Source organism: Chiloscyllium punctatum, chromosome 37 (genome assembly GCF_047496795.1).
Source record: "Chiloscyllium punctatum isolate Juve2018m chromosome 37, sChiPun1.3, whole genome shotgun sequence".
Lineage (NCBI taxonomy): Eukaryota > Metazoa > Chordata > Chondrichthyes > Orectolobiformes > Hemiscylliidae > Chiloscyllium > Chiloscyllium punctatum.
In genome coordinates, this window is record NC_092775.1 from 68,340,138 (window position 1) to 68,366,435 (window position 26,298).

At 40.6% G+C, this 26,298-nt stretch overlaps 1 protein-coding gene and 1 long non-coding RNA gene across 4 annotated transcripts in view; one reads left to right on the forward strand and one right to left on the reverse strand.

Annotated features, from left to right (window-relative positions):
* LOC140463188 (uncharacterized) overlaps positions 1-3,374 on the forward strand; it is a 43,277-nt gene extending 39,903 nt beyond the window's left edge. Inside the window, exon 5 of the long non-coding RNA XR_011954625.1 lies at positions 2,782-3,374. This is a non-coding gene — a long non-coding RNA (uncharacterized lncRNA). The remainder of the gene's footprint in view (positions 1-2,781) is intronic.
* The window catches only part of znfx1 (zinc finger, NFX1-type containing 1), a 63,254-nt gene that overhangs the window by 30,654 nt on the left and 6,302 nt on the right, over positions 1-26,298 (reverse strand). For all 3 annotated transcript variants that reach the window (XM_072556974.1, XM_072556976.1, XM_072556975.1), the window contains 6 exons: positions 20,835-20,969; positions 13,865-15,772; positions 8,986-9,117; positions 2,295-2,443; positions 2,062-2,205; positions 1,197-1,317 (listed from right to left, as the gene is read on the reverse strand). In XM_072556974.1, the coding sequence (XP_072413075.1) occupies positions 1,197-1,317; positions 2,062-2,205; positions 2,295-2,443; positions 8,986-9,117; positions 13,865-15,772; positions 20,835-20,955 (2,575 nt within the window). In that variant the 5' untranslated portion in view covers positions 20,956-20,969. The remainder of the gene's footprint in view (positions 1-1,196; positions 1,318-2,061; positions 2,206-2,294; positions 2,444-8,985; positions 9,118-13,864; positions 15,773-20,834; positions 20,970-26,298) is intronic.

Sequence of the window (26,298 nt, forward strand, 5' to 3'; positions counted from 1 at the left end):
CATTAACATGTAAACCCCAGAATTTCTTTTAAGCCATATTCTCAAAATAGCTTAAGATTTTATTTAAGTAGTGACATCTCAGCTCAGACAATGCATTAAAGGTGTGCGGTTAGAGTCTGTATCCCAATCTTGAGTCTAACTGGTTCTATTTCCAAACTAGGAATTTATAATATGTTACATGGATGGACTGCCTGCACTAACTGCCTGCAGATTGTGCGCTTTTTGAGCAAAATAGAATATATCTGCAAATACAATCCTGCAAATGCAAACTCATCCCATAGACTTATACGTTTGTGTGTGCATATGAGAGAGAGAAAGTGTGAGTATGAGTGTGAGTGCACGTGAGAGAGTGTGTGTTTGCGTGTGTGCATGCTTGATAGAGTGTGTGCGTGTGTGATCGAGTATAAGCCTGTCAGAAGGTGTATTCATAAGGGTGTGTGTGTGTGTGTGCGCGCGCGCGCGTGTGTGTGTGTGTGTGTGTGTGTGTGTGTGTGTGTGTGTGCGTGTGTGCGTGTGTGTGTGTGTGTGTGTGTGCGTGTGTGCGTGTGTGCGTGTGTGCGTGTGTGCGTGTGTGCGTGTGTGCGTGTGTGCGTGTGTGCGTGTGTGTGTGCGCGATGTAACATTTTATAAATTCCTACTTTGGAAATAGAACCAGTTTGACTCAAGATTGGGATACAGACAGACTCTAACCTCACACCTTTAATGCATTGTCTGAGCTGAGGTGTCACTTTTTAAATAAAATTTTAAGTTATCTTGAGAATGTGACTTAAAAGTAGTCTGGAATTTTCATATTAATCAACTGAAACCTGCAACCCATTCTAATAGAAGAAAGACTTAACAGCAATCTCGGTTTGTTCAATATAGCATTTCAGTTGCATGACATTGTCATCTTTTGCTTTCTGTATCTTATGATCCTGCTCCACAACCACCTGATGAAGGAGAGCACTCCGAAAGCTAGCGCTTCCAAATAAGCCTTTTGGACGATAACCTTGTGTGATTTTTAACTTTGTCCATCCCAGTCCAACACCAACATCTCCACGTCATGGCTTTCAAGTTAAGGAGATCATGTTAATTGGTTAATGGTACTACTGAAAATAAAAGTCAGCAGGGGAAGTAACAGAAGATGATATTGTTTATATTTTAAATTCATTACAATTTTTTCTTTTAAATTCTGAACATGACAGTGAAGATTTTACCAGCATTCTCCATGTTCTGAGGATCTGCTCCAGGAATTGCAGTCACACTCATGAAACCAAGGCCCAGCCACTCTACCATTAATGAATACCTTGTTCCAAGGAAGCCAAAATCATCGAATACCTGTAAAAGCATTAAAATATCCAGTGAAAGTTAGTTTCTCTATCCTGAACACTGTTACTGGCACAACATACAGCATAAGCCCTCAGACAACCATGTAAAATGAGTTTGGTAATATTTTTAGACTTTAACTGTGTTAACAAACACCTTGAGTATTCCTAACCCCAGTGGAATCACACTTCAACTTTTAAATTATAAGCAAACTTCTTCAATTAGCACTGAGGCTTCCCAGCACTGATCTGAAGTAATGGCAAAAACAATACATTCCGTCCATAAGAACCAGAACTCAGAACAATCAGCTTCTGACGTCAACCAGTGACTTCTGTTAGCAGAGCATGCTTACAGGCATCAGTTGAGAACTAGATAGCAACTTGATAGCACCTCCAAGGTAAAAATCCGACTTTGAATTGGACCTCTTTAATGTTAATGTCGATCTCTCTGCACCTTCTCGGCACTGTAATATTGTATTCTGCACTTTGTGCTGTTACCCTGATGAACCTGTATAGAATAATTTATCCGTAAAGCACATTAGACAACACTTTTTACTGGACCTTGCTACACATGACAATAGTAAATCAAATCAAATCAAAATAGCTGTCAATAACATCTAGGCTCATCTGAAAAATATGCCCTTCTGGAAGACACACAAGCATTCTTATAAAACCACAATTTCACTGACGTCAATATGTTCGGAACAGATATTGCATTATTGGAAAAAATATAGAGAGACATCTTGTGTGATCATACCAGTCCATTCTGCAAGCTGTTCCAATGTACTGCAGAAATATATTTCTCTAAATACTGTTCGTGAAGAACCCCTTGCGTTGTGCACTCCAATTGCTGTGCTGCTGCTCGAATCTTCTGCTCCGATTCTCTCATTTGATTGGTGACCTTTATTGGACACAAATTGAAATGACTGAGTGATTTTTGCCAACAATAACACAAAGTCATGGGATTTCAGCAACATGCAGCAACCTTACCTCGAAATAGGCGCCTCGTAAATGTTGGGGAAGTTTTCTTCTGAAATCTCTGCTATTTCTCAGTTCCTTCAGTGTAAATCTTTTCAGTAGTTCACTGTTACTTCTTCCACCCACCCTGACTAGGCCAGTGTGCAAGAATCCATAGATCCCTGAACAAGAGAAAAGCACAAATGGACAATGACATTTATTATAAAGTTATCTGGCCCAAATGTTTCTCTGAAATAAAACAAAGAATTTCAGCTGCTGGAGCTCTGATGCAAAAATAGAAATTATTAGAGAAACTCAACAGCTCTGGCTGTATCCATGGTGAGAAAGTCAAGTTAATGCTTCGAGTCCAAAGACCCTTCTACATGATTAGATTAGATTCCCTACAGTATGGAAACAGGCCACTTGGACCAATAAGTCCACACCAAGCCTCCAAAGACAGAATTTCCAGTCCTGCCTTTGATGCCTTTGTGTCTGATACCTTGGACCTCTCTTCACACAGGAACTCAAGCCCATGACAAGCACAAGCTGAAACTTCTCGACACTGGCTCCCAAGAAGTAGGCCTCAACCAACTGATATCAGTAGCCGAACATGGCCAGCATCTGAATACCTGGCAGCTTCTGGCGAGCTGGAATGCCACTGTTAAGGCTTGCAATACTCACTGACTGGTGCTCAAATGATTGAGTTTTATCAGCAATGGGATGGTGAGTTAGTTGATGCCTAACACACCCACCCCCTCCTCACCCATTTGGCCACAAATTTGGAAAATCATGACCATGCTTCTTGAAAGTTCACAATGCCAGTTTCGTTTGTCAACTGATCCCTGGAGTTTCTCAGCAGAAATTTGAGGGATGACTTCAAGCTCTTTACTTGACCATCAATTGTTCAGTTATGCAGCCAGTTAAATTAGTCACTGTTCTGACTGAATTCCCTGCCATGGCAAAAGTGCATCGCAGTTTTCAGAAAAAAAATATTTTATCTCAACACGATCGTGCTGCACTCCCATTGCCTGATCTCAGCTCTGATCTGGCTTCAATCCACAACTCTGCGCTTAACTCTGGCTACAAAGCTAATTTCTGTAAACTCATTTCAAATTAAAAGCATCACATCAATATATACTGTACTGAAATGGCCTTTAGCAGAAATAAATGACAGTCTGCGTGACTGTAGTAAATGATTCCAATGGTTTTCCACTTGTTTGCAGCCTTTAACACAGCTCCTTTAATACATCACCTCATCATTCAGAGGGATAGGATAGACTTTATCGGGCTCCGCTCTGTTTATCTAGGCATTGACAGACAACAACCTCCATTGACTTCTCTTCTACTGGAGTCCCTCAAAGATCCAACTTTGAGCCTCAACTATTTCTTATCCAAATGCTGTTGCTATACAACATTAATCAAAAACATATCAGCTTCCAACATGTATGCTGCTAATACCCAGTTCCATATGACCCCACCTCTCTCAAGTGTTCCATTATCTCTGATTTGTCATACACTTTGTCACACATCCAATCGTGAACAGACAAAAATTTCTGCTAACTAAGTTCTGGAATGGCTCTTTTGCAAACTCCATTTCCAAGCTTGATGTTGTTTGTGATCAACTAAATGTTAGTCAGCATAATATATATCACAGAGTTCTTCTTGAGTCAGATATCGCACGTTTATTTACAAACCATTTATAAGGCACAAATATCACAGATTGTCCAAGGAGCAGCAAACATGGACAGATTACCATCTCACTCTTATTTTTTTCCCTGTTAAGAAACTGCACTATATTTCTGGCAGGACATTCTCCTTCAAAAATGTGGAGCAGACTTAAATCTACTTAAATCAGACTTAAAGATGCCTTGAAGTGCAGGATGATCACAGAAAGTCAAACCATTCCTCTTTCTCATGGCAGTAGTTAGGTATTTTATGATTTAAATGTCCAATTAACAGCCACTTCCGCAGCTCCTGTGAAAGAGCATCTAACGTAATTATTTGGTAAGGATACCAGGTGGGTAGGGTACCAGGGCACAAGTTCATAAGGTTGCCAGGTAAATGAGGGAGTCTTTAAAATTAGTTTGGGATATTAGGTCCCGTGGGTGGATATTATGTCCAGGAATGGGGAGGGGCATGTCAGGTCACATGGTGGGGGAGGTGGGAGGTCTGGTTTCTGAATGGAGGGGAAGATTGTCAGATTCCAGGGATTAGTGGATGTTGGGTCTCTGGGAGAGAGAGGCGAAGGTGGCCTTAGATAGAAAAGTGTTTTTTGAGTCCCAAAAGAAGAGGGAACTTTGGGTCCCAGGTGAACAGGGATTGTCAAGTCCAGGGGTGGGGGAGGTAATTTGTTAGGTCAGAATCCAGTGGCTATAAGGGTTCTGGGGGAGGTGTAGTTTGGAGGTGTGTGCCAAGTTGGGAGATCAGTTTAATAGCTAACCAGGAGTGAAACTTATCTTTTTAATTGCCTAATATTTCCAAGGTAACTCTGAACTGCAGCAGAACCCTCTGAATTCTCGGATTTAAATAGATGTTTTCAGAAAGTTCAAGGCACATAAGGATTGCTCATTGGAAATGTTAAATTCCCAGGCAAATTCCTCAGACTCTACTGTATCAGACCTTACGATTAATTTTGTGACAGGCATCTCTTGTGAAAGAGATGGAAGGAAGTGGACAATTTCTGGTTTGAAAGGGGCTTACCATGTGATTTCTTAGAACTGGAAAGTCTGAAGGTTAAAGGCGTATGGTGGTTCACCTACTGTTTATATATAAACATTGTGGAGAGGAGGCAAGCAAAGCTTTCATTAAAAAAGGATCTGTCACTTTCTTGAATATGCTCAAGGCTTTTTTTAATTATTATTTGTACATGGGATGAGGGCATCACTGGCTAGGCAAGCATTTATTGCTCATCCCTAATTACCCAGAGGGCAGTTAAGAATCAACCACATAGCTGTGGGTCTGGAGTCAGATGTAGGCCAAACCCAGTAAGGATAGCAGATTTCCTTCTTTTAAAGGACATTTAGTGAACTAGATGAGTTTTAGGACAATCAACAATGGATTCATGGTCATCATTAGGCTCTTAATTCCAAATATTTATCTAATTCAAATTCCACCATTTGCCATTGCGGGGTTTGAACCTCTGTCCCCAGAACATAACCTGGGTCTTTGGATTAAGAATCCATTGATAATACCATTAAGCTGTCATCTCCATAGCCTTCTGTAATAGATAATTCCACAGGTTCACTATCCTTCGAGTAAGGGAGAAAGTGAGGACTGCAGATGCTGGAGATCAGAGTTGAGAGTGTGGTGTTGGAAAAGCACAGCTGGTCAGGTAGCATTGAGGAGCAGGAGAATCCAAGTTTCAAGAATAAGCTCTTCCTCAGGAATTATGCTCAAAACGTTGATTCTCTGGCTCCTCAGATGCTGCCTGACTGGCTGTGCTTTTCCAGCACCACACACTTTGACGTCCTTTGAGTAAAGACAACCTTCTTTATCTTGTCCGAAATGATCTGCCCCATATCCTGATAAAAATGTCCCCAGGTTCTAGGCTTCCCAACCAGGGAAAACAACCTTCCTGCATCCAATCTGTCCAGCTTATTAGAATGTTATGTATTTGAATCAAATCCCCTCTCATCCCTCTGAACTCGGGCTCAGTCATATCAATCTCTCTTCATAGGGCAGCTCTGCCATCTCCAGTATATCAAACTTATTAGCCCCTCCTCCTTCCCACTAGTTTAAAACTTAGCGTCTTTCTCACCTAATTTTCTTCAGTTTTACCTGAAACATTAACTCTATTTCTTTCTACATCAATTATTATAGCAAGGTATTGGAAATATTCAATAAATAAGTGCCATGATACAGGATTGGGAGTTACTGCCAGACATTCCCCCTTCAAATGGGAAGCAATCTACCAACACTTGCCATCTAGGCTCCGAGAAAATAATTAACCACTGAGTTTGTCAATTTATTATTATTTGTACTCACACAGAACCTTTCTCAATTGCATATGATTATGTTTAGGGAAAGAAGATCAGGAAAGGTAAGTTTTTGAGGGGTTCCAGATGGTCAAAGAAGGAATTAGAATTTATAAAAAATGGGTTGCATGCGCTCAAGACGTCTCAAAGCAAGTTTCAGACAATGATTTATTTTTGAAGCACAGTCACTTGTTTTATTGAGTATACTCAAAAGAATGATGTATAAATGGTTTGTTTCACTAGTACAAAAGCAAACAGAGGATAACAAAGAGTGTAATAAGAAATGAGAGGATCAAATATGAAGGTAGGCTAGCCAGTAATATTAGAAATAATAGTAAAAGTTTCTTTCAGTACATAAGAAACAAACGACAGGCAAAAGTAGACATTGGGCCACTTCAAACTGATGCAGGGAGCCTAGTGATGGGAGATAAGGAAATAGCAGGAGAACTTAACAAGTACTTTGCGTCAGTTTTCACAGTGGAAGACAGGAGTAATATCCCAAAAATTAAAGGGTGTCACCGGGCTGAGTTGAGTATGGTTGCCATTACGAAAGAGATAGTGCTAGAAAAGTTAAAAAGTCTTAAAATTGATAAATCTCCTGGCCCCGATGGGATACACCCTAGAGTTCTGAGAGAGGTTGCTGAGGAAATAGCAGAGGCATTGGTTGAGATCTTTCAAGAGTCACTGGAGTCAGGAAAGGTCCCGGACGATTGGAAGATGGCTGTAGTAACCCCCTTGTTCAAGAAAGGATCAAGGCAAAAGATGGAAAATTATAGGCCAATCAGCTTAACCTCGGTTGTTGGTAAAATTCTAGAATCCATCATTAAGGATGAGGTTTCTAAATTCTTGGAAGAGCAGAGTCTGATTAGAACAAGTCAACATGGATTTAGTAAAGGGAGGTCATGCCTGACAAACCTGTTGGAATTTTTTGAAGAGGTAACAAGTAGGTTAGACCAGGGGAACCCAGTGGATGTGGTCTATCTGGACTTTCAAAAGGCCTTTGATAAGGTGCCACACGGGAGACTGCTGAGCAAGGTGAGGGCCCATGGTGTTCGAGGTGAGCTGCTGGGATGGATTGAGGATTGGCTATCTAACAGAAGGCAGAGAGTTGGGATAAAAGGTTCTTTTTCAGAATGGCAGCCGGTGACGAGCGGTGTCCCGCAGGGTTCGGTGCTGGGGCCACAGCTGTTCGCATTATATATTAATGATTTGGATGAGGGAACCGGGGGCATTCTAGCGAAGTTTGCAGATGATACAAAGTTAGGTAGACAGGCAGGTAGTACTGAGGAAGTGGGGAGGCTACAGAAGGATCTAGACAGGTTGGGAGAGTGGTCCAGGAAATGGCTGATGGAATTTAACGTGAGCAAGTGCGAGGTCTTGCACTTTGGCAAAAAGAATATAGGAATGGACTACTTTCTAAATGGTGAGAAACTTAATAAAGCCAAAGCACAAAGGGATCTGGGAGTGCTAGTCGAGGATTCTCTAAAGGTAAACATGCAGGTTGAGTCTGTGATTAAGAAAGCGAATGCAATGTTGTCTCTTATCTCAAGAGGGTTGGAATATAAAAGCAGAGATGTACTACTAAGACTTTATAAAGCTCTGGTTAGGCCCCATTTGGAGTACTGTGTCCAGTTTTGGTCCCCACACCTCAGGAAGGACATACTGGCACTGGAACGTGTCCAGCGGAGATTCACACGGATGATCCCTGGAATGACAGGTCTAGCATATGAGGAACGGCTGAGGATACTGGGGTTGTATTCGTTGGAGTTTAGAAGATTAAGGGGAGATCTAATAGAGACGTACAAAATAATACATGGCTTTGAAAAGGTGGATGCTAGAAAATTGTTTCTGTTAGGCGAGGAGACTAGGACCCGTGGACACAGCCTTAGAATTAGAGGGGGTCATTTCAGAACGGAAATGCGGAGACATTTCTTCAGCCAGAGAGTGGTGGGCCTGTGGAATTCATTGCCACGGAGTGCAGTGGAAGCCGGGACGCTAAATGTCTTCAAGGCCGAGATTGATAGGTTCTTGTTGTCTAGAGGAATTAAGGGCTACGGGGAGAACGCTGGCAAGTGGAGCTGAAATGCGCATCAGCCATGATTGAATGGCGGAGTGGACTCGATGGGCCGAATAGCCTTACTTCCACTCCTATGTCTTATGGTCTTATGGTCTTACCATGGCACTAACTGAAGTAGTATCACATATAAACAATGGGGCTGGTTCTGGTTGCAAGTGACTCTTGCATGATGTGATTTGAAGACAGGATTAGAACACAACAACCTGATTCTCCAACCCACACTCATCCTTCTTATTGTTCTGCACTAGCAGCTGAGTTACAAAATTTCAGTCTTATGTCTCAAACTGGTAACCAATACAAGGTTGACTGCAATGTGTCTAGCCATTCTGCATTTATCAACTGATCGATGAATGAAGCAAACTGCTCTTTGATCCAGATGTTAATGGAAGTTTGCCACATTGTATTAAATAGATTTATGCCATAAATAGAAATTGCAACGAGAATAACAAGATCATCTCCAAGGTATAGCACAATCACTCTCTAACATTTAGTATAAAGGACTCTACAAAACAAAAACATTTTGATTAAGTATCCAAGTTAATTTATGTAAATCTATTCAAGATGGTAAACGGGTTTATAGTCAGCATATTTGAATGACAATCCAGTACAACACTGGGGTGCTTAATAAAGTATACAAAAATGAAATTCAAGCTGATTGATGGCAGAACCTTACCTTCAAGAAACTGGTCCAGTGCATGGTTTGTATAGCACACCACCAGAATTGGAAATTTCCTTAAATATTGTTGCCAAACTGGCTCATTATTTAACAGTGCTTGCACGATTTTTAACCCCACATAGGTTTTTCCTGTAAATGATAAATCAGCAACACTTAGCTAAGGTTGAAGAAAAGCTTTAAAAGAGTATTCCAGATGATACCAACAATTTGGTATTTATCACCCACAAGAGTTTAAACATTCTTGTAAAAAAAAACAGAGGTGACTGCATTTATGTTATCTGGGATAACAGACCTGCCAGATTCTTTTACTCTGTCTCATTACAAACACTGAAACAGTCACTCTAAAGATTTATTCTACACATCAGTGCTAAGTTTGGATGTTTATTAGCTATCTTGCCAGAGAGGTTTGAGCAATCCAATTCTAAACATTTCTAAGCAGCACTCTTTGAACATACTTATTCCATTTGCTCTGTCTAGAGGCAACACACAATGCAAAATAAATGAAACGTAAGGAATTACTTTCATATTACAGATCCTGGGTCTTATTTATAACCACTCAATCAGCTGCTTGCCTGAAGAAAACAGACAGAAGATATTAGCTGACAGCCAGTTTGTTAAAATTACATGACCTGAGGTTACGTATCAGCTAGAAGCCCCTTAACACAGTTTCAACAGCATCCCCTGGTCAGGAAGTTGGGAGAATGGTGTCCAGAGTATGAGAGTCTAAGACGTTGCTGGTTTGATCTGACAACACTCCTGTTCCTTGTGGCTTCACAGTTAAAGGTTTCGCACGTGGGTGATATCACATGCTGGATCATCAGAACTGGGGAAGCTCTGCTCAGGACACAGTCATAAGGTCACATTAACCCTGACTTGCATATATATATGATTTACGCAGGCTCCTGATCAACCAACAAAACAGTGATGTTAACATCCCATGGAATGGGATGGAAATCAGTCATGGAACTGTTCCTATTTAGCTGCCCTTACACCCTGTAACCACCAGGCAGGAAGAAAGTTGGTTGAACTTGTCCCACTAATGGTGCCTCACCTATTCACACCACCTGTTTGCCTCTCCTGCCACCCCTCATCAAAATACATGGTCCCAAGTAGGACACTTCTCAACCAACATCCACCAATGACAGCAAGCATCAGAACTTCTGGTCTGATGTGAGATGCCTGGGCACTGACCCTTCACATTTTGTTGAGGTCAGATCTGGAGGGCACTGGTGGACAAAATCCCGGCCAAGGTAAATTCAGAATCCTAGGAGAAAGTGAGGACTACAGATGCTGGAGATCAGAGCTGAAACTGCGTTGCTAGAAAAGCGCAGGTCAGGCAGCATCCAAGAGCAGGAGAATCGACGTTTTGGGCATGCCCAAAATGTCGACTCTCCTGCACCTTGGATGCTGCCTGACTTGCTGCGCTTTTCCAGCAACACATTTTCAAATTCAGAATCCTTCCAGCTTCACTTCAATAACTCTTCCAACTGTGCCCCCAGGGGCAGCAAAATATCTTTCAAATTTCTGTGTGGGCAATTCATAAAAACAGAAATCAAACAAGATTGTCAGCATAAAAGATAGGATGAAAATAAATGACAAAATTACCATAGCTAATACTTAAATGATTTTATAGCACACTAATAGACCATTTGGCTTAACACATTTATTCTCTGCACGAGCCACCTCGTAACTTATTTTATCTCTTTCTCTCAACATACTCCTTTCTCTCTGTCCAACGTATTTTTAAATATATCCACGCTTTTCACCTCAGTTACTCTGTATGATATAGAGTACCACATTTTAATTGCTCTCAGGGTAAGGAAGTGTGTGTTGAATTCCTTACTGATTAAGTGAGTATCTCACATTCGTGGCTCCTATTTTTGTAACGGCACACCTTTTCCAGATATACCTTATGAAAGCCCTTCATAAATGTAAAGAGTTCCATAAAATCATCTACTTGACAGGAAAGAGCCCTAGATTATTCATTATTTTTGTACTTATTAGTGGCCTGATTGGCGGTTTTATTCTTGAATTAGATTCTTCACTTATTTATATACTTTCCAATTAATGTTTAAAAAGGATGGGAAACGACTGAGGCTACTTTACCTTATTGAGTTGGTACAGTTCATCTTGTCGATGTTACATACTGCTGCACTGTATGTCAATTGGGAAGGGAGTAAATATTGAAAATAATAGATCAGGTGCCAAACAAATGGGCTGCTTTGTCATGAATAGTATCAACTTTGTTAAATGTTACTGGAATTGTACTCATCCAGGCCAGTGGAGAGTACTCCATTATATTCCTGCCTTGAATCTTGTAGATGGTGGACAGAAACTGGGGACTTAGAAAGTCAGTTACTTGCTGCAGAGTTCCAAGCCTTAAATTTTCTAGTGTAGCTATACAAGGTTATGGGGCAATAGCTAGATTCTTTCTTGTTGGAGTTGCTTATTGCCTGGTACCTGTGCGGTGTAAATATTATTTACCACTAATTAACCCTAGTCTGGATGTTGTCCAGGGCCTGCTGCATGTAAACAAAGTCTGTTCAGTATCTGAGGAGTTGTAACTGCTGCTGAACCTTGTGCAATCATCAGTGAACCTACTTCTGATCTTATAGTGGAGGCAAGACCATTGCTGGGAGAGCTGAAGATGGTTGAAAATATTGTACATTGCATTACTTTTTTGACATGCCTACACAGAACAGTTTCAGTACATGTTTGTGGTTATGATTTGGGAGAACTGTGACTTAAAAGAGTTGCTTACATCATGTTCACGAGTTATCTGAAGGACATTTAAGTTGTCTGAGGAACAGCCTTCAGGAAGTGGCACAACTGTATAGCGTTTGTGAAGAGAAGATGCTGGAGACAGTTTCCCACTGACATTCCCAGGAAAATTTGTACAGGACAGTAAATGAGGTTTGCTGGGAGGGGAAGGATAGGTACATAATGCATGTGGTATATTGTGAATTCCTTTTTATATCTTCACATCCCTTTATCTATCAAATGGAAGAACGTTACTGGAAACTTTGGTGGAACTTTAGTTTTAGTTGCGATAAATGCAAGTTTTAATGGAACTGTCTCAATTGCTTCCCTTGGAACATCTGAGCTTTAAGGACGATCTGTTACTGAAGAAAAAGACTTGTTCCTTTGCATGAGATTTAGCAGATTGATTATTAGTTATGTGAAGGACTGCAATACATACATTTATTAAATTTCTAGGTGAAAAAAGTCATATTTACTTTTCAGATAAATCTCAGTTTAAATGTTTTGATGTATTTAGAGAGGAGCTCACACAAATGTGGCACAAACTAATTCTGCAAGAACTATAATGCTTTCAATGCTTAGCCCCATGGAATAAGTTGAGCCCAGGTTGGATCTAAATTAGCATTCCCTCCAAGCTGCACGGCTGCACTCCAAGGTTGCACACAGTGATTGGTATTAATACACTAATCATGGTACTGGCTTCCAGTTCTGGAAGTCGTTGCTGTGCACAGGCCTTGGATGCCTGTGCAGCTGGAAAGAAACAGAGAGAAAGCTGGTCAAAACTCCCGAGTGATGTCCTGAGCCTCAGATTATTGACCTCCAACAACTGCAATGATTTTTCTTTGTGCTAGGTATGATTTCAACCGGTGGAGAGATTTCCCCTTAGTTTCCACTGATTCTGTTTTTTCTAGGGATTCTTGATGCCTCACTTGATCAAATGTTCACCTAGAGCTCACGGGCAGTCACTCTCGCCCCACTTCTGGATTTTAGCTCTTTTGACGGTGTTTGGATTGAGGTTGTCATGTGATCAGAGAGGATTGGCTCCTGTTTCCTTTGCAATAGTCTACACCCCTTTCCATCACTTTGCGAATGATGGAGATAAGACTGTCAGGGCAAAAGTTGTCAGGACAAAGCTGAGGAATATACAGTATTACGTAGATGCCAGAGTTCTAGCTAGGCTAGAACAGCTAGGCTAGCGGCACGGCTAGTTCTGGAGCATAAGTCTTCAGTGTTATTGCTGGAATATTGGTTGGGCCCATAGCCTGTTCAGTACTCACAGTGATTTACTGAGGTCACGTGGAGTGTATCAAATTGTAGACTTGAACCTTTGATAGGGGGAGAGGAAGAGGCCAAGACGAATCATCCACTCTGGGTTATTGACCAAAGATAGTGCAAATAATTCAGCCTTGTCCTTTCACACTGATGTACCAGACTCATCCATTGTTAAGAATGGACATGTTTGCAGGGCTTTTATCTCCACTAGGTTTTTTTAATTGTCCACCTCCATTCATAAGTGGATGCAACAGGACTGCAGAACTTAGATTTAACCTATTAGTTCTGGGATCATTTGGCTATGTCTATTACATGCTCCTTTCAATGTTTAGAATGGAAGTAGTCCTGCGTTGTTACTTTATCAAGTTGACACCTCAAGTTTAGATATGCCAGGAGCTTCACCTAGCCTGTCCTCCTGCAAACTCCACTGAACCAGAATTGATCTTCTGACTCGATGGTAATGATAGAGAGGGGGAATCACCAAGACATGAGGTTACAGACTGTGATTAAATACACTAGTGGTAGCTATGCAAAAACAGTTAAATGCATTTAATTTGAGGGGGGGGAAGAGAATAGCACAATAGTTTGTGGATATTAGGCAGAGAAAGGATCGGCATTCGGTTGTGATCCCCCTATGTTATTTCAAAACTCAATGACACTCACACAGATGAGATGCTGGAAACTACTAAGTGCATTTTTTCGTATTCCACAGTGATTTCGTATTTTTAGGATAGAAAAGGAAAACACCGTAGGCGAACAATAGTTTTACAACAATAGTTCTAATTTTTAAGCCACAAAACATTCTATATAAACTAGAAGTGCAGATGCTCTTCTTTGAGTATACCTGTCCCAGGAGGACCTTGTATGATGGCCAACTCTTTAGTCAATGCCATCTGCAGAGCTCTCATCTGTGACTCATCCAGGTTCAGTTCTTCCTTTGTTGGCCATGATGCAGGATTAAGGACATTGATGTTGGTGTTCCTTTGCAAGTGTTCAAAAATTTGATCAGGATTTTCCTCAGGGTCTTGCGGTTTTGCATTCATTAGAACAGAAAAGTCATAGCAATCATTGAAATTCAAGTATCTTGGAACCTGGATTTCAGTATCACATTCTACAATGTACTTTTGAAAGGGAACATCCTCTCCTTGGATCTCCTGCAGCCCTTCGAGAACATGGCGGTAGGCTTCAAAATAAGCTGTTGTTTCAACCATTAGGAAACAATCCGAAGGTTCAATCTCAGCCAACAAGTGTCGGCTTCGCACGTTAAAAGACAAATGGACAATGCCGTCTTTCAGCTCTGCAGGATCCCGGTTAGACACAGTCGCAAACAGCAAAGTTTCAAAGTTATCTTTGGACATACACACAAGTGATCCATACAGCAGACGCTTTGAGTTTTGCCACCGGACAAACTTCAGTGGCATTGTGTCAAACTGGACCTTATAGCCTACACCAGTGGATGTGCAGAGTGGGACTATAATACGTGTGTTGAAATATACTCTAATGTCATCGAATTTTCTCCTCCTCAGACCCTTATCATCATAATTCTGAAGCAAATCTAATATTCCTTCTCTCAGTGGTCTTACAAAATCTTCCCTCAGAAGACGAAAATGGGTATCAAGGTAGACTTCAGTGCTTGCATACCTTTCAGTAATAAGATTAGGCCGCAGAAATGGCCTCTCCTCCAAATGTACTTCATTGTACGTGGGATATATGGTCATTGCTCTATAGTTGTCCTCAGGACCAGTTTCTTGATTGTCAATCATCATATGGGTATCTGTTCTGAGTGTTCCATCCCGTTTTCGCTCTTGCAGGTGATGAGTTATATTTTTGATTTTCTCCAGGCTATTTTCAATCTGTTCACCAATTGAAACTCCAGCGGCCCGTAAGGTATTCACCGTGGGATCCAAAACCGAAATCATCATAGACATTTCCTGAACTGAACTGGCTGGGAAAATACTCACCAATTCCTGAAGTAAGAATAGAATACTTTCAATATATTCAGGATATTGATGCCTACGGGAAGGCACTGCATCAGTACTCATCTGAACCACATAGCGAGGCAGTTGAACCTTCAGAAAGAGAGAGTCCTTTACAATGCCTAGCAGATGCTGAATGCTCTGTCTGTCAGTCTTTGACCTGCAGGCCTTACATAAAACTTTACAAATGAGTTGAATAAAAGATGTGTTTAGTTGTTGACTTAGTAAGTCTTTTAGGCCAGAGCTGTAGGCTAAAGTTATGACAATTTCAGAGGGCTCTTTGTCCAAAAGGCCCTCCATTGTTTTATAGCCTAACTTTCTCACAAACTGCTCTTTGTCCTTTGTATGTTCCTCTTTAGCTCCTTCTTGAGGCCTCCTTCTCTGGAAGTGAGGATTTCCCTGCACTTCAATCTGCCTGCCTCTACCACCCTCACGAAAGTCATTCCTTCTCCTCGGTTCATTCCTACGTTCAGGATGCTGATCCCTTCTGGCCTGTTGGGGGCCTTGGCGATTTCCCAGAGCAGGAGGAGCTCGTCCAGCTGGATTTCTATTGGGTCTCACAACATTTTGCCTCCCTTCTGCGTATCTGGGGTTGGGGTCAACGTGCCACTCTTGGTTCCTTCCCCCAGTCTCTCCAATTGCCAGCAGCTCCCCATGCCTGGGTGTGGAAAGTGCCCGTCGCAGTTGTTGTGCACCTCTCTGGTCGCCTGGTCCAACAGGATTCCTTTGGTTTCCATTATACTGCCGTCCTCGTGGTTGAAGTCGTTCCAAAGAGGCTATTGACATTAAAAAAACAGAAGGATGAATTACATATTTTATAGTCAAATTCTTCAGGCCATGTTTGTTGAAAACAGTTTTCTTAGCTGTTGCTATCCCTTGTTTTCATTGCAAGATGAGTAACAACATCTCCTTCTCCCCAGACTCACTGGGTAATTATTTATTTCAAAGAACTATTTGGCTATTACATTTGAGAGATCCACCGAATAATGTCTCTCTGTTAGAATGTTTTCAGTGTATAATCTATGAATTACTTTAAAGCACTGTACATTAACAGTAATCTAGTTATTAATGGGTTTATTATCAAAATATATGTTTTGAACAGTTCTATGAACATTAACTTCCATGGATTAGAACTATGGTCTGGCTCAACCGGTAAACTCACAGAATAGTTAAAGGGCAGGTCAACCAGGGTGTTTAAATTCACAACAGATTATTTTCAACCACAGTATTCATTGCCCATCCCTAACTGCCCTCGAGAAAGGTAGTGATGAACTACCACCTTCAACTGCTGCAGGGTAGGGTGTATGCAGTGTTGTTAGGGAAGGGGGTTCCATGATTTTGACCAGGCGACAGTGAAGGAATGCTGATATAGTTATATGCCAAGATGGATGGAGGTGGCGGAGTCCAATGCACCTGCTGCCCTTGTCCTTTTAGTTGATAGAGGTTCCAAGTTTACTCAGTGCTGTTGAAGGACTCTTGCTAAGTTTATAAACCAATTGCAAGCTCTTATTTTGCAACAGTTTTTTTACATTACCAACCAGTAGAGTTCAGTCTGCAGTTTGAAAGAGAGAAGGCAAAATCGGATGTTATGGTGTTACAGTTAAATAAAGGTAATTATGAGGGCATGAGAGAGGAACTGATGAAAATAGTCTGGAAGCAGAGCCTAGCAGGGAAGACCGTAGAGCAAAAATGGCAGGAGTTTGTTGGTAAAATTGAGGACACAGTACAGAGGTTCATCCCAAGAAGAGAAAGATTATCCGGGGAGGGATTAGACAGCCATGGTTGACAAAGGAAGACAGGAAATGTATTAAAGAAAAGAGAGATCCTAAAAAGTGGCCAAGAACACTGGGAAATCAGAAGATTGGGAAGGCTACAAAAACAGAGGATAACAAAGAGAGAAATAAGGAAGGAGAGGATCAAATATGAAGGTAGACTAGCCAGTAATATTAGAAATAATAGTAAAAGTTTATTTCAATACATAAGAAACAAACGACAGGCAAAAGTAGACATTGGGCCACTTCAAACTGATGCTGGAAGCCTAGTGATGGGAGATAAGGAAATAGCAAGAGAACTTAATAAGTACTTTGCATCAGTCATCACAGTGGAAGACATGAGTAATATCCCAACAATTAAAGAGAGTCAGGGGGCTGAGTTGAGTATGGTTGCCATTACAAAAGAGAAAGTGCCAGAAAAGCTAAAAGGTCTTAAAATTGATAATTCTCCTGGCCCTGATGGGCTACATTCTAGAGTTCTGAGGGAGGTGGCTGAGGAAATAGCGGAGGCGTTGGTTGAGATCTTTCAAAAGCCACTGGAGTCAGGGAAAGTCCCGGATGATTGGAAGATCGCTGTTGTTCTTGAACACCTTGTTCAAGAAAGGATCAAGACAAAAGATGGAAAATTATAGGCCAATTAGCCTAACCTTGTTGGTAAAATTCTAGAATCCATCATTAAGGATGAGGTTTCTAAATTCTTGGAAGAGCAGAGTCGGATTAGAACAAGTCAACATGGATTGAGTAAGGGGAGGTCGTGCCTGACAAACCTGTTGGAGTTCTTTGAAGAGGTGACAAGTAGGTTAGACCGGGGAAACCCAATGAGAGTGGTCTACCTAGACTTCCAAAAGGCCTTGGATAAGGTGCCAAACGGGAGGTTGCTGAGCAAGGTGAGGGCCCTGGTGTTCGAGGTGAGCTACTGGGATGGATTGAGGATTGGATGTCTGACAGAAGACAGAGAGTTGGGATAAAAGGTTCTTTTTCGGAATGGCAGCTGGTGACAAGCAGTGTCCCACAGGGTTCAGTATTGGGGCTGCAGCTGTTCGCATTATATATTAATGATCTGGATGAAGGGACTGGGGGCATTCTAGCGAAGTTTGCCGATAATACAAAGTTAGGTGGACAGGCAGGTAGTACAGAGGAAGTGGGGAGGCTGCAGAAGGATCTCGACAGTTTGGAAGAGTGGTCCAGAAAATGGCTGATGGAATTCAATGTGAGCAAATGTGAGGCCTTGCACTTTGGAAAAAAAGAATACAAGCATGGACTACTTTCTAAACGGTGAGAAAATTTGTAAAACTAAAGTACAGAGGGATCTGGGAGTGCTAGTTGAGGATTCTCTAAAGGTAAACATGCAGGTTGAGTCCGTGATTAAGAAAGCGAATGCAATGTTGTCATTTATCTCAAGAGGGTTGGAATATAAAAGCACCGTTGTGCTACTGAGACTTTATAAGGCACTGGTTAGGCCCCATTTGGAGTACGGTGTCCAGTTTTGGTCCCCACACCGCAGGAAGGACATACTGGCACTGGAGCGTGTCCAGCAGAGATTCACATGGATGATCCCTGGAATGGTAAGTCTAATATATGAGGAACGGCTGAGGATCCTGGAATTGTATTCATTGGAGTTTAGAAGATTAAGGGGAGATCTAATAGAAACTTACAATACATGGCTTGGAGAGGGTGGACGCTAGGAAATTGTTTCCGTTAGGTGAGGAGACTAGGACCCGTGGACACAGCCTTAGAATTAGAGGAGGTAAATTCAGAACAGAAATGCAGAGACATTTCTTCAGCCAGAGACTGGTGGGCCTGTGGAATTCATTGCCGCAGAGTGCAGTGGAGGCCGGGACGCTAAATGTCTTCAAGGCAGAAATTGATAAATTCTTGATGTCACAAGGAATTAAGGGCTACGGGGAGAATGCGGGTAAGTGGAGTTGAAATGCCCATCAGCCATGATTGAATGGCGGAGTGGACTCGATGGGCCAAATGGCCTTACTTCCACTCCTATGTCTTATGGTCTTATAGTATATTCTTAAGACTTCCAGCATATTCCTAACTAAAGCATATGTTATGTAGACAATGTTTGCTTTGCACAGGGCTTAGCTATAGGTGGTGATGGCTGTATTCATGCATGACATGTGAATGGTCAGTTTTAATTTTTTTATATTTGTTTATGGGATTGCTGACAAACTCAGCATTTGATGCCTATTAAACTTACTGTTGAACTGGGTAACTTGCATGTATATTTACTTGTATGTGACCACATTACTGAGAGTCTGTAATCACATAAGGCCACACAGGTAAGGATGGCATATTTTCTTTCCTAAAGGGCAGTATTGGACCAAGATGTTTTTTTTTTAATAAAACTCATTTATAGTTTCGTGGTCAATGTTACTGAAATTGTCTGATAACTCCAGATTTTTAAACTGAAGTTAAATTCCAACAGTGGTGGAATATAATCTTAATAGAATGGGCTTCAGATTGGTTCCACAGGTCGATGCAACATCGAGGGCTGAAGATTCTGTACTGTGCAGTGCTGTAATGTTCTATGTTCTTTCAGACTGGGACACTTGCCTGGGCCTCTGTATAATTAATCCAGTGACAAACCGACTCCCCTAAGTTCAAGATCAGTGTCTATCCATGTGCTGTGAGTTGTTATTCTGAAACAGATTCCTCAGTCTCAAATTTGCTGTAATAAGGTCACTTGTGTAAGTCAAATAAGAGAAAGAGAATGTTACTGTTAAAGGACAGAAAATTGAAGACAACCAAGCAATAGTAAACCAAAGAAATATAAAGAAGTAAAAAGCAGTGAACAGAGACGATTGGGTTAAAATGCAATGACAGGTTATAAATATCAATATTTTCTCACAGGAAGGGAGAGAACAATCAACAACTAACTCACCATACTTATGCCCTTTGGGAAAACAATACATGCACTTTTGATTTACTGGAAATACACTTCTTTCCCTACTAAAGACATTGCATGACTGTTTTTAGCTAAAACTCAGGCTTCCTAAGCATGTAAACTAACATTGAAATGTGCTATTTGAGAGCTGGCACTAAACATAACCCATAATTTCTGACACTGCAAATTCCCAATCTCAATTGTAATCACGAGAAGTCGAGGGATAAGGGCCTGAATCTTCTGATCTGGGTTGGATCCAACCAGATGAAACTAAATGTTTCCCACTTACTTCAGAGGAGTTTCTCGGGTAGGTTCCCAGGCAAGGAGCCTCCCCAAAGCAGCTTGGTCCAGACTGGGAGCCAGTACGGACAGCAATGCAATGGATAGGTGCTGAAACCAGACACCTCTTTCACAGCACTGCATATCTTATTCTATGGTTTAAATATCCAAAATAACTTTGACAGCTACCAACAGTGGAATACAGGGGGTAGGTAGAATGAGTTAGAGATTAGATTAGGTCGAGGAGTGGTCAGATCTTTGAAGGGTAGGGGCTAGCTAGGTAGTGGACAGTTGGGTTTATACAGAGAAGAATTAGGGATTGGATCCCTGGAGAGGCGGACGGGAATTGGGTCTGAGCAGGAAAGTCAGGTCTTCAGGATTCTGGTCTGGGCGTGTCGTCAAGGGCAGAGGAACTTCCAGTGTGAGTCAGTGGGTCCATTTATTAATTAACCAGGACTTAGATAGGGTTAATTCCTTTAACTTACACATTGAACATGTGAATAAGTTGCAGGAGTAGGTCACATAACCTCTTGAACCTGCTCCACTACAGAATAAAATCATGGCTGATCTGATTACTCTGCTTTCCCATCTACCCTCAATCTTTCACCCCATCTCTTATTAAGATGATATCTGGACAGAAGCCTTCTATTTCACCACAGACATGGAAGAATTAAATGGAAAGTTACTGCATGCCAGGCACAAGCACTTTCAAGCAGCCAATCGAAAATCATTCTAGCCATTGCCTTCTTGCAGACCAGTTCCTAGCTTGGAAAATGTTGAATATTTCAGCAGGACAGAGAGGGGGAAGAAATAACACTTGATAATACAAAGTAATAATGCGTTCTTCTCTGATTTAAGGAAAGATTTGTAATCTTTCACAATCCCACTCACCATCTCCTCTTCTAGAGTTCCGTCTTGGCCTTTCTGCTGCAGCTGCTCTTCTGTTTGTATTTTCCAACTCAGTTTCTTCACCCCTTCTCCTGTGGTTTGCCCTCTGCCAGTCAGGATCCATTTGAAAAAACTTCCCTGTGAAGACATCCAGCCATTTTAAATCACATTACTTTGCAACAAGAAGTGATATCTTCCATCAAAATATGATGTAAGGGCAAAGTTTCAGAAAAAGGGTGAACTAGAATCATTTGTTGCCCTCCTGGCTAATTTTTCCTGGCCTTAAGGAAAATTGCACCTTGATCAAGTGGCAATTATTATCTGTAAAACTGGATCACAAGCGGTGAAAATCTATGATTAAAAGGCTATCATAACCAAGACCAATCTTTTCATCACACAACAGCAATTGACAGCTGAAATTTCCTATTCCCAATCGAAGAGAATTGAGGCCAAGTACTGGCGCTTTATTGCTATTCCAGCTGAGATTGTATAACTAGGAATTGAGGGTTCTTGTCGTTCGGTGATAGTGTCCCTACTCCTACACCAGGTGACCTAGGTTCAAGTCCAGAGGTGTGTAATAACAAATTGATTAGAAAACTAGATTAAAAATATACATTCATATATATATAAAACAAGGAATTGAATCCCAGGCCTTCCTTATCTACATGGCTTAACTTTTCTATATAGTCAGCAACTGAGCAACACAGTGGGTGGTGATAGATTTGAGTATTAAAATCAAGAATCCACCAAAAGACTACCTGAGACATTTCAATGATATTGCACATTATTTGGTTGAAACATGTGGGGAAATGAAACCTAATATTCACAGTGTTTTAGCCGTTGATTCCCAGACAACCTTCCAGATCCTTGGGATCATTTAATGAGATATTTTTCAAGCAAATAAATTCTATGTCCTAATAAAACTGAGTACTTTTTTTTAAACTGATTCATTGTATTATGACTCAAAGGATTCAGCCAACAGCCTAATGCCTCAGGCCTGTCTTAAAGGAGGAGTATTTTCCTTATAGCTACAATTAGATCCACAACAATAGTTCTCTTCTTATTATGCTGCTGATGAATTCACATTCAAATTAATAGATCGGTTTCCTAGAATATAACCACAACTGGTCATTAATACTAGGAGGTGATAATAACACTAGCTAATAGAATCAAGTCAAAATTATTATTCTGACACCTGGTAAAAATGATGCCGCTAGGTATCAGTCCAATGGAATGTTACTGGGCTTTTCAGAATATTGTAGACATATGCACACAGAAATATATAATCCAGTAACTCGTATAGACAAACTAATATATGTTTGTATTGATTCTCAGTCTGACAGAATGGAGACCTTGAAGGCTTTCCAGCTGTAAATCATCTGCAAAATCCAAAAATGATGGTTTATATGAAAGAGTGATCAACTAGCATTATGATAATCCCATGTAACACGGGAGAAAATGCCAGGTGAGAAAAAAAGCTATTCGTAGGTATATTCCTGACCAGTAAACAGACTAAGGTACTAACTGCTAGAAGACAGCAAGTTCCAATAAAACATAGCAGTTTCATCTGTCCCAGTGTTTCAATTAAAGAAGGATTGTGATCCAGCATTAATTCACCTGATTCATTCCTGAAGTCAGTGGTTCCATTAATATAGGTCAGGAAAAAGTTTCAAATCTGAGGCTATCCTTCTAATCAGGTTGGTCATTAAAAGATTACCTACTAGCCCACTGAGATAACCTAATGTGAATGCAAATTTTGTGTCTTGACTAGAGTCAAATATTTGGAGTGTGCCTTCCATGGGCTAAATATTGGTTATTGGTTTTGTTAGAACTCCAACTGATCAGATTGGTTCGACAAACACTGGCCATCCTCAGGTGCCTCAATTAGTTGTTAGCCTTCAAAGTGTCACCATTTGTCCATATAAGGCATCATTACCAAGCACAATGCTATCCTGATGTGCTCCCAAACCCTTTCTAGCATTAATAATAAGAGTAGAAGTCCTGCCATTTTCCTCTTCCTGTTGCCTCAGGGTCATGGGACAAATGTAATTTTGTAATCCAGATGATGAGTTCAGCTAGTTCACCAGTGGACTACTAATCATCCACTGCAGCAACATACATTCTGAGAAGACGTCAATGCATGGGACATGGGTAAGGATCTCAAGTACCACAATGAAAAGCTTCCTCAGCCCTGGACCCTGTAAATAAATGCAGTAGTAATAGTGATGACTAAATCCTTTAATTGTGTTGTCACTGAAATTCATGTGGAAAGCAAAAACTGTTAAAGAAACACGATTTTTGCAAAACTGATGGCTATGATATTATGCAAGGGAACACTTGAATTTTTTCAGCACATGTCGATCCTATTGCCTACACACAAAGCACTTTAAAACAAAACCTTCATTTTATGGTGGACGCACTCTAAGTTAATAAATATGCATAAGAAACTGTTGACTGGGATAGGTACTGTTTACACAGTAACCAAAGTTTCTCCAGTAGCTCCTACTCTTTTATCACTGCAATAATACTTACCATAATACTCAAATCCATGGTATTATTCAATTACAAACAATAGAAAAAAGATACTGAAGTTCATATACTCAGTTATATTTATTACAATGAAACACTATATATAATTGAAAAGATTCTTTATAACATTATCTCAGTTTCATTTTCATTCTTGTCATGGCTATTATTTATGCTGCATATTTTTAAGAACTATGAACATTCAGTGCTATTCCTTTATCCAAAATATTTTGATGCAAAACAAAGCTGCAGAAATTACGATTGTCAAACGTGATTAAATGTATTCCTGAAGGCTACTCAGTAATTGGGTAATGCTTGATTAACAGCCAAGCAGTTATTTATCCTCATTTTCAATATTTTTATATCTGGAACAGAGAAATATTCGAAGGATTTTTTTTCTACTTACTCATGGAAGATGTGTGTCACTCGCCAGGGTGACAGTTATTGTGCATTACCAATTTCCCTTGAAAAGCTTGTGATGAGTTGCCTATTTGAACCATAGCAATCTTGGGGGTGTAGTTACATCCAAGTGCTGTTAATAATGAAGTTCCAGGATTTTAATCTCATGATATTTGTTCCAAGTGAGGATGATGTTTAGCTTCAATGGGAATTTGCCACTGATGACATTCCCATTGTTCTGCTGCGGTTCTTATAGTGGTAGAGGTTGCAGTTTTGGAATTTGCAAACATTCTCACTTTGGATCTCAATGATAAAGCAGCTAAAAAAGATGGGCCTTGAGGAATTCCTGCAATGCTGTCCCAGGACTTAAATTATAGATTCGCAGCAGCCATAACCTTTGTCTAAGGATAATGCCCATCCACAAAGAACCTTTCCTCCAATTCTCAGTGACTTGAGTTTTATTAAACATCTTCAATGCCATACATGATCAACTGCTGCCTTGATGTCAAGAACAGCCTTCTTTACCTTTTTAATCGCATGCCTAAAGTTCAGCTCCTTTGTCCATCTTTGGAGCTAAGGAACTAAATGACTCTGGCACAACCCAAATTGGCATCAGTGAGCACATTATTGTTGAGCAAACACTGTCAATAACCAATTCCATTGAAAATGTCCTTTTTCTGGACATAGAGTCAGAGTTATATGGCATGGAAACAGAATTTTTGCTCCAGCTCATCTGCGCTGACCAGATATCCTAATATAGTCCCATTTACCAGCTTTTGGCCCACATCCTCCTAAATCTTCATATTCATGTGCCCATCCATATGTATATTTGGGCAACTTTCCATATTGCAAAATAGATACCAGTATTGTTGCTATGCTTGAGAAAATTGTTTGGGAAATGGCTAGTCCTGAAAGACATAACAAAAGCAATCATTTTTATCCCTGTGACTTTCTTTAGGGTTGCACACAGCAGTGATCCAGAGATCAATTTTCCAATCACGGAGCCATTAAAATTTGCAACGGGAATGCACATAATATTTCCAGCTGATCGTATTACTTGTGTTTTTAGGTTTTGACTTCAGTTTAGAAGAATCAACAATTCAGTTCAGTAAACCAGTTTCCTCCTAGCAGAAAAAGTACATAAGAGACAACATTTTTACACAGGGAGTGATTAATTCATGGAATGAACTGCCAGATAAAGTGGTGGATGCAGGTACAGTGACAATGTTTGAAAGAATTTGGATAAGTTCATGAATAAGAAAGGTTTGGAGGAATATGGGCCAAGTGCAGACAAGTGGGACTAGTTTAGTTTGGGAACATGGTCGGCATGGACTGTTTCCATTCTGAGTATAAGAATCAAGTTTTCAGTTCAGATGAATAGTTACTCTAGCAAAAAGGTTTTACTTTCAGAAGTCTTCAATCTGTGACAGTTTGTACATAGTTTTCAAGTTGTCAGAATTGAATAGAGGTTTAGGCCATCAGGACTGGAAATAAACCATTTCTAGCAGCCCAAGGAGAATTATAAAGATTCAGTTAATAAAGAGTTGAGATATTCATGGAATGTGGGTGTCACTGCCAGCATTTGATGCCCATCCCTAATTATTCAATTAAGAGTCAACCACATTGGTGTGGAACTGAAATTGCATGGTTACTAGACCAGGTAAGGACACAGATTTTCTTCCCCAAAGAAGAAAAAAAGAACTTTTTTTTAAGAAAAATAACATTATGCCACTTTTTTTTTTTAAATTGAACTCAAATATTACCATCTACCATCGTGGGTTTTGAACCCATGTTCCCAGAACATTACGCGGAGGTTCTGGCTTGCGCGTCCAGTGACACTACCCACTATAGCATTGCCTCCCCACAAATGTGACTGAACATGCCAGATTCCAGAGTGAATCCTGACTTGCAAGAACATATGTTTACATTCTACAGTTAGTTTCTCTGATATTAGTCACTAAGGGGTGGTACGATGGCTCAGTGGTTAGCATGCTGTCTTCAGAGCACCAAGAATCCGTGTTTGATTCCAGGCTTGGGTGACTGTGTGGACTTTGTACATTCTCCCAGTGTCTGTGTGGGTTTCTACCAGGTGATCCGGTTTCCTCCCACAGTCCAAAGATGTGCACGTTAGGTGGATTGGTCATGCTAAATTACCCAGAGTATCCATGGATGTGTGGATTAGCCATGAAAAATAGGGGTATTACTGGGATAGGGTGGGTGCTGGATGCTCTTCAGAGGGTCAGTGCAGACTTGGTGGGCTAAATGGCATCTTTCATTACTGTAGGGATTCTATAATTCTATGAATATATTCACACAAGACTGTAAATGTTCTTAACAAAGTTTATTATACAAAATTTAAAAGAAACAAAGCTATTTATGTATAGCATGAGAGAATTTGGAAAATTTTTAATTGAAAAAAGCTTCAACTTGTTTCTCAGGAATATCCTTTACACATAGTCAAAATTCAGAGAAATATCACACCTATCTCAACTCTTTATTAACTGACTCTTTCCAATTCTCCTTGGGCTGCTGGAAATGGTTT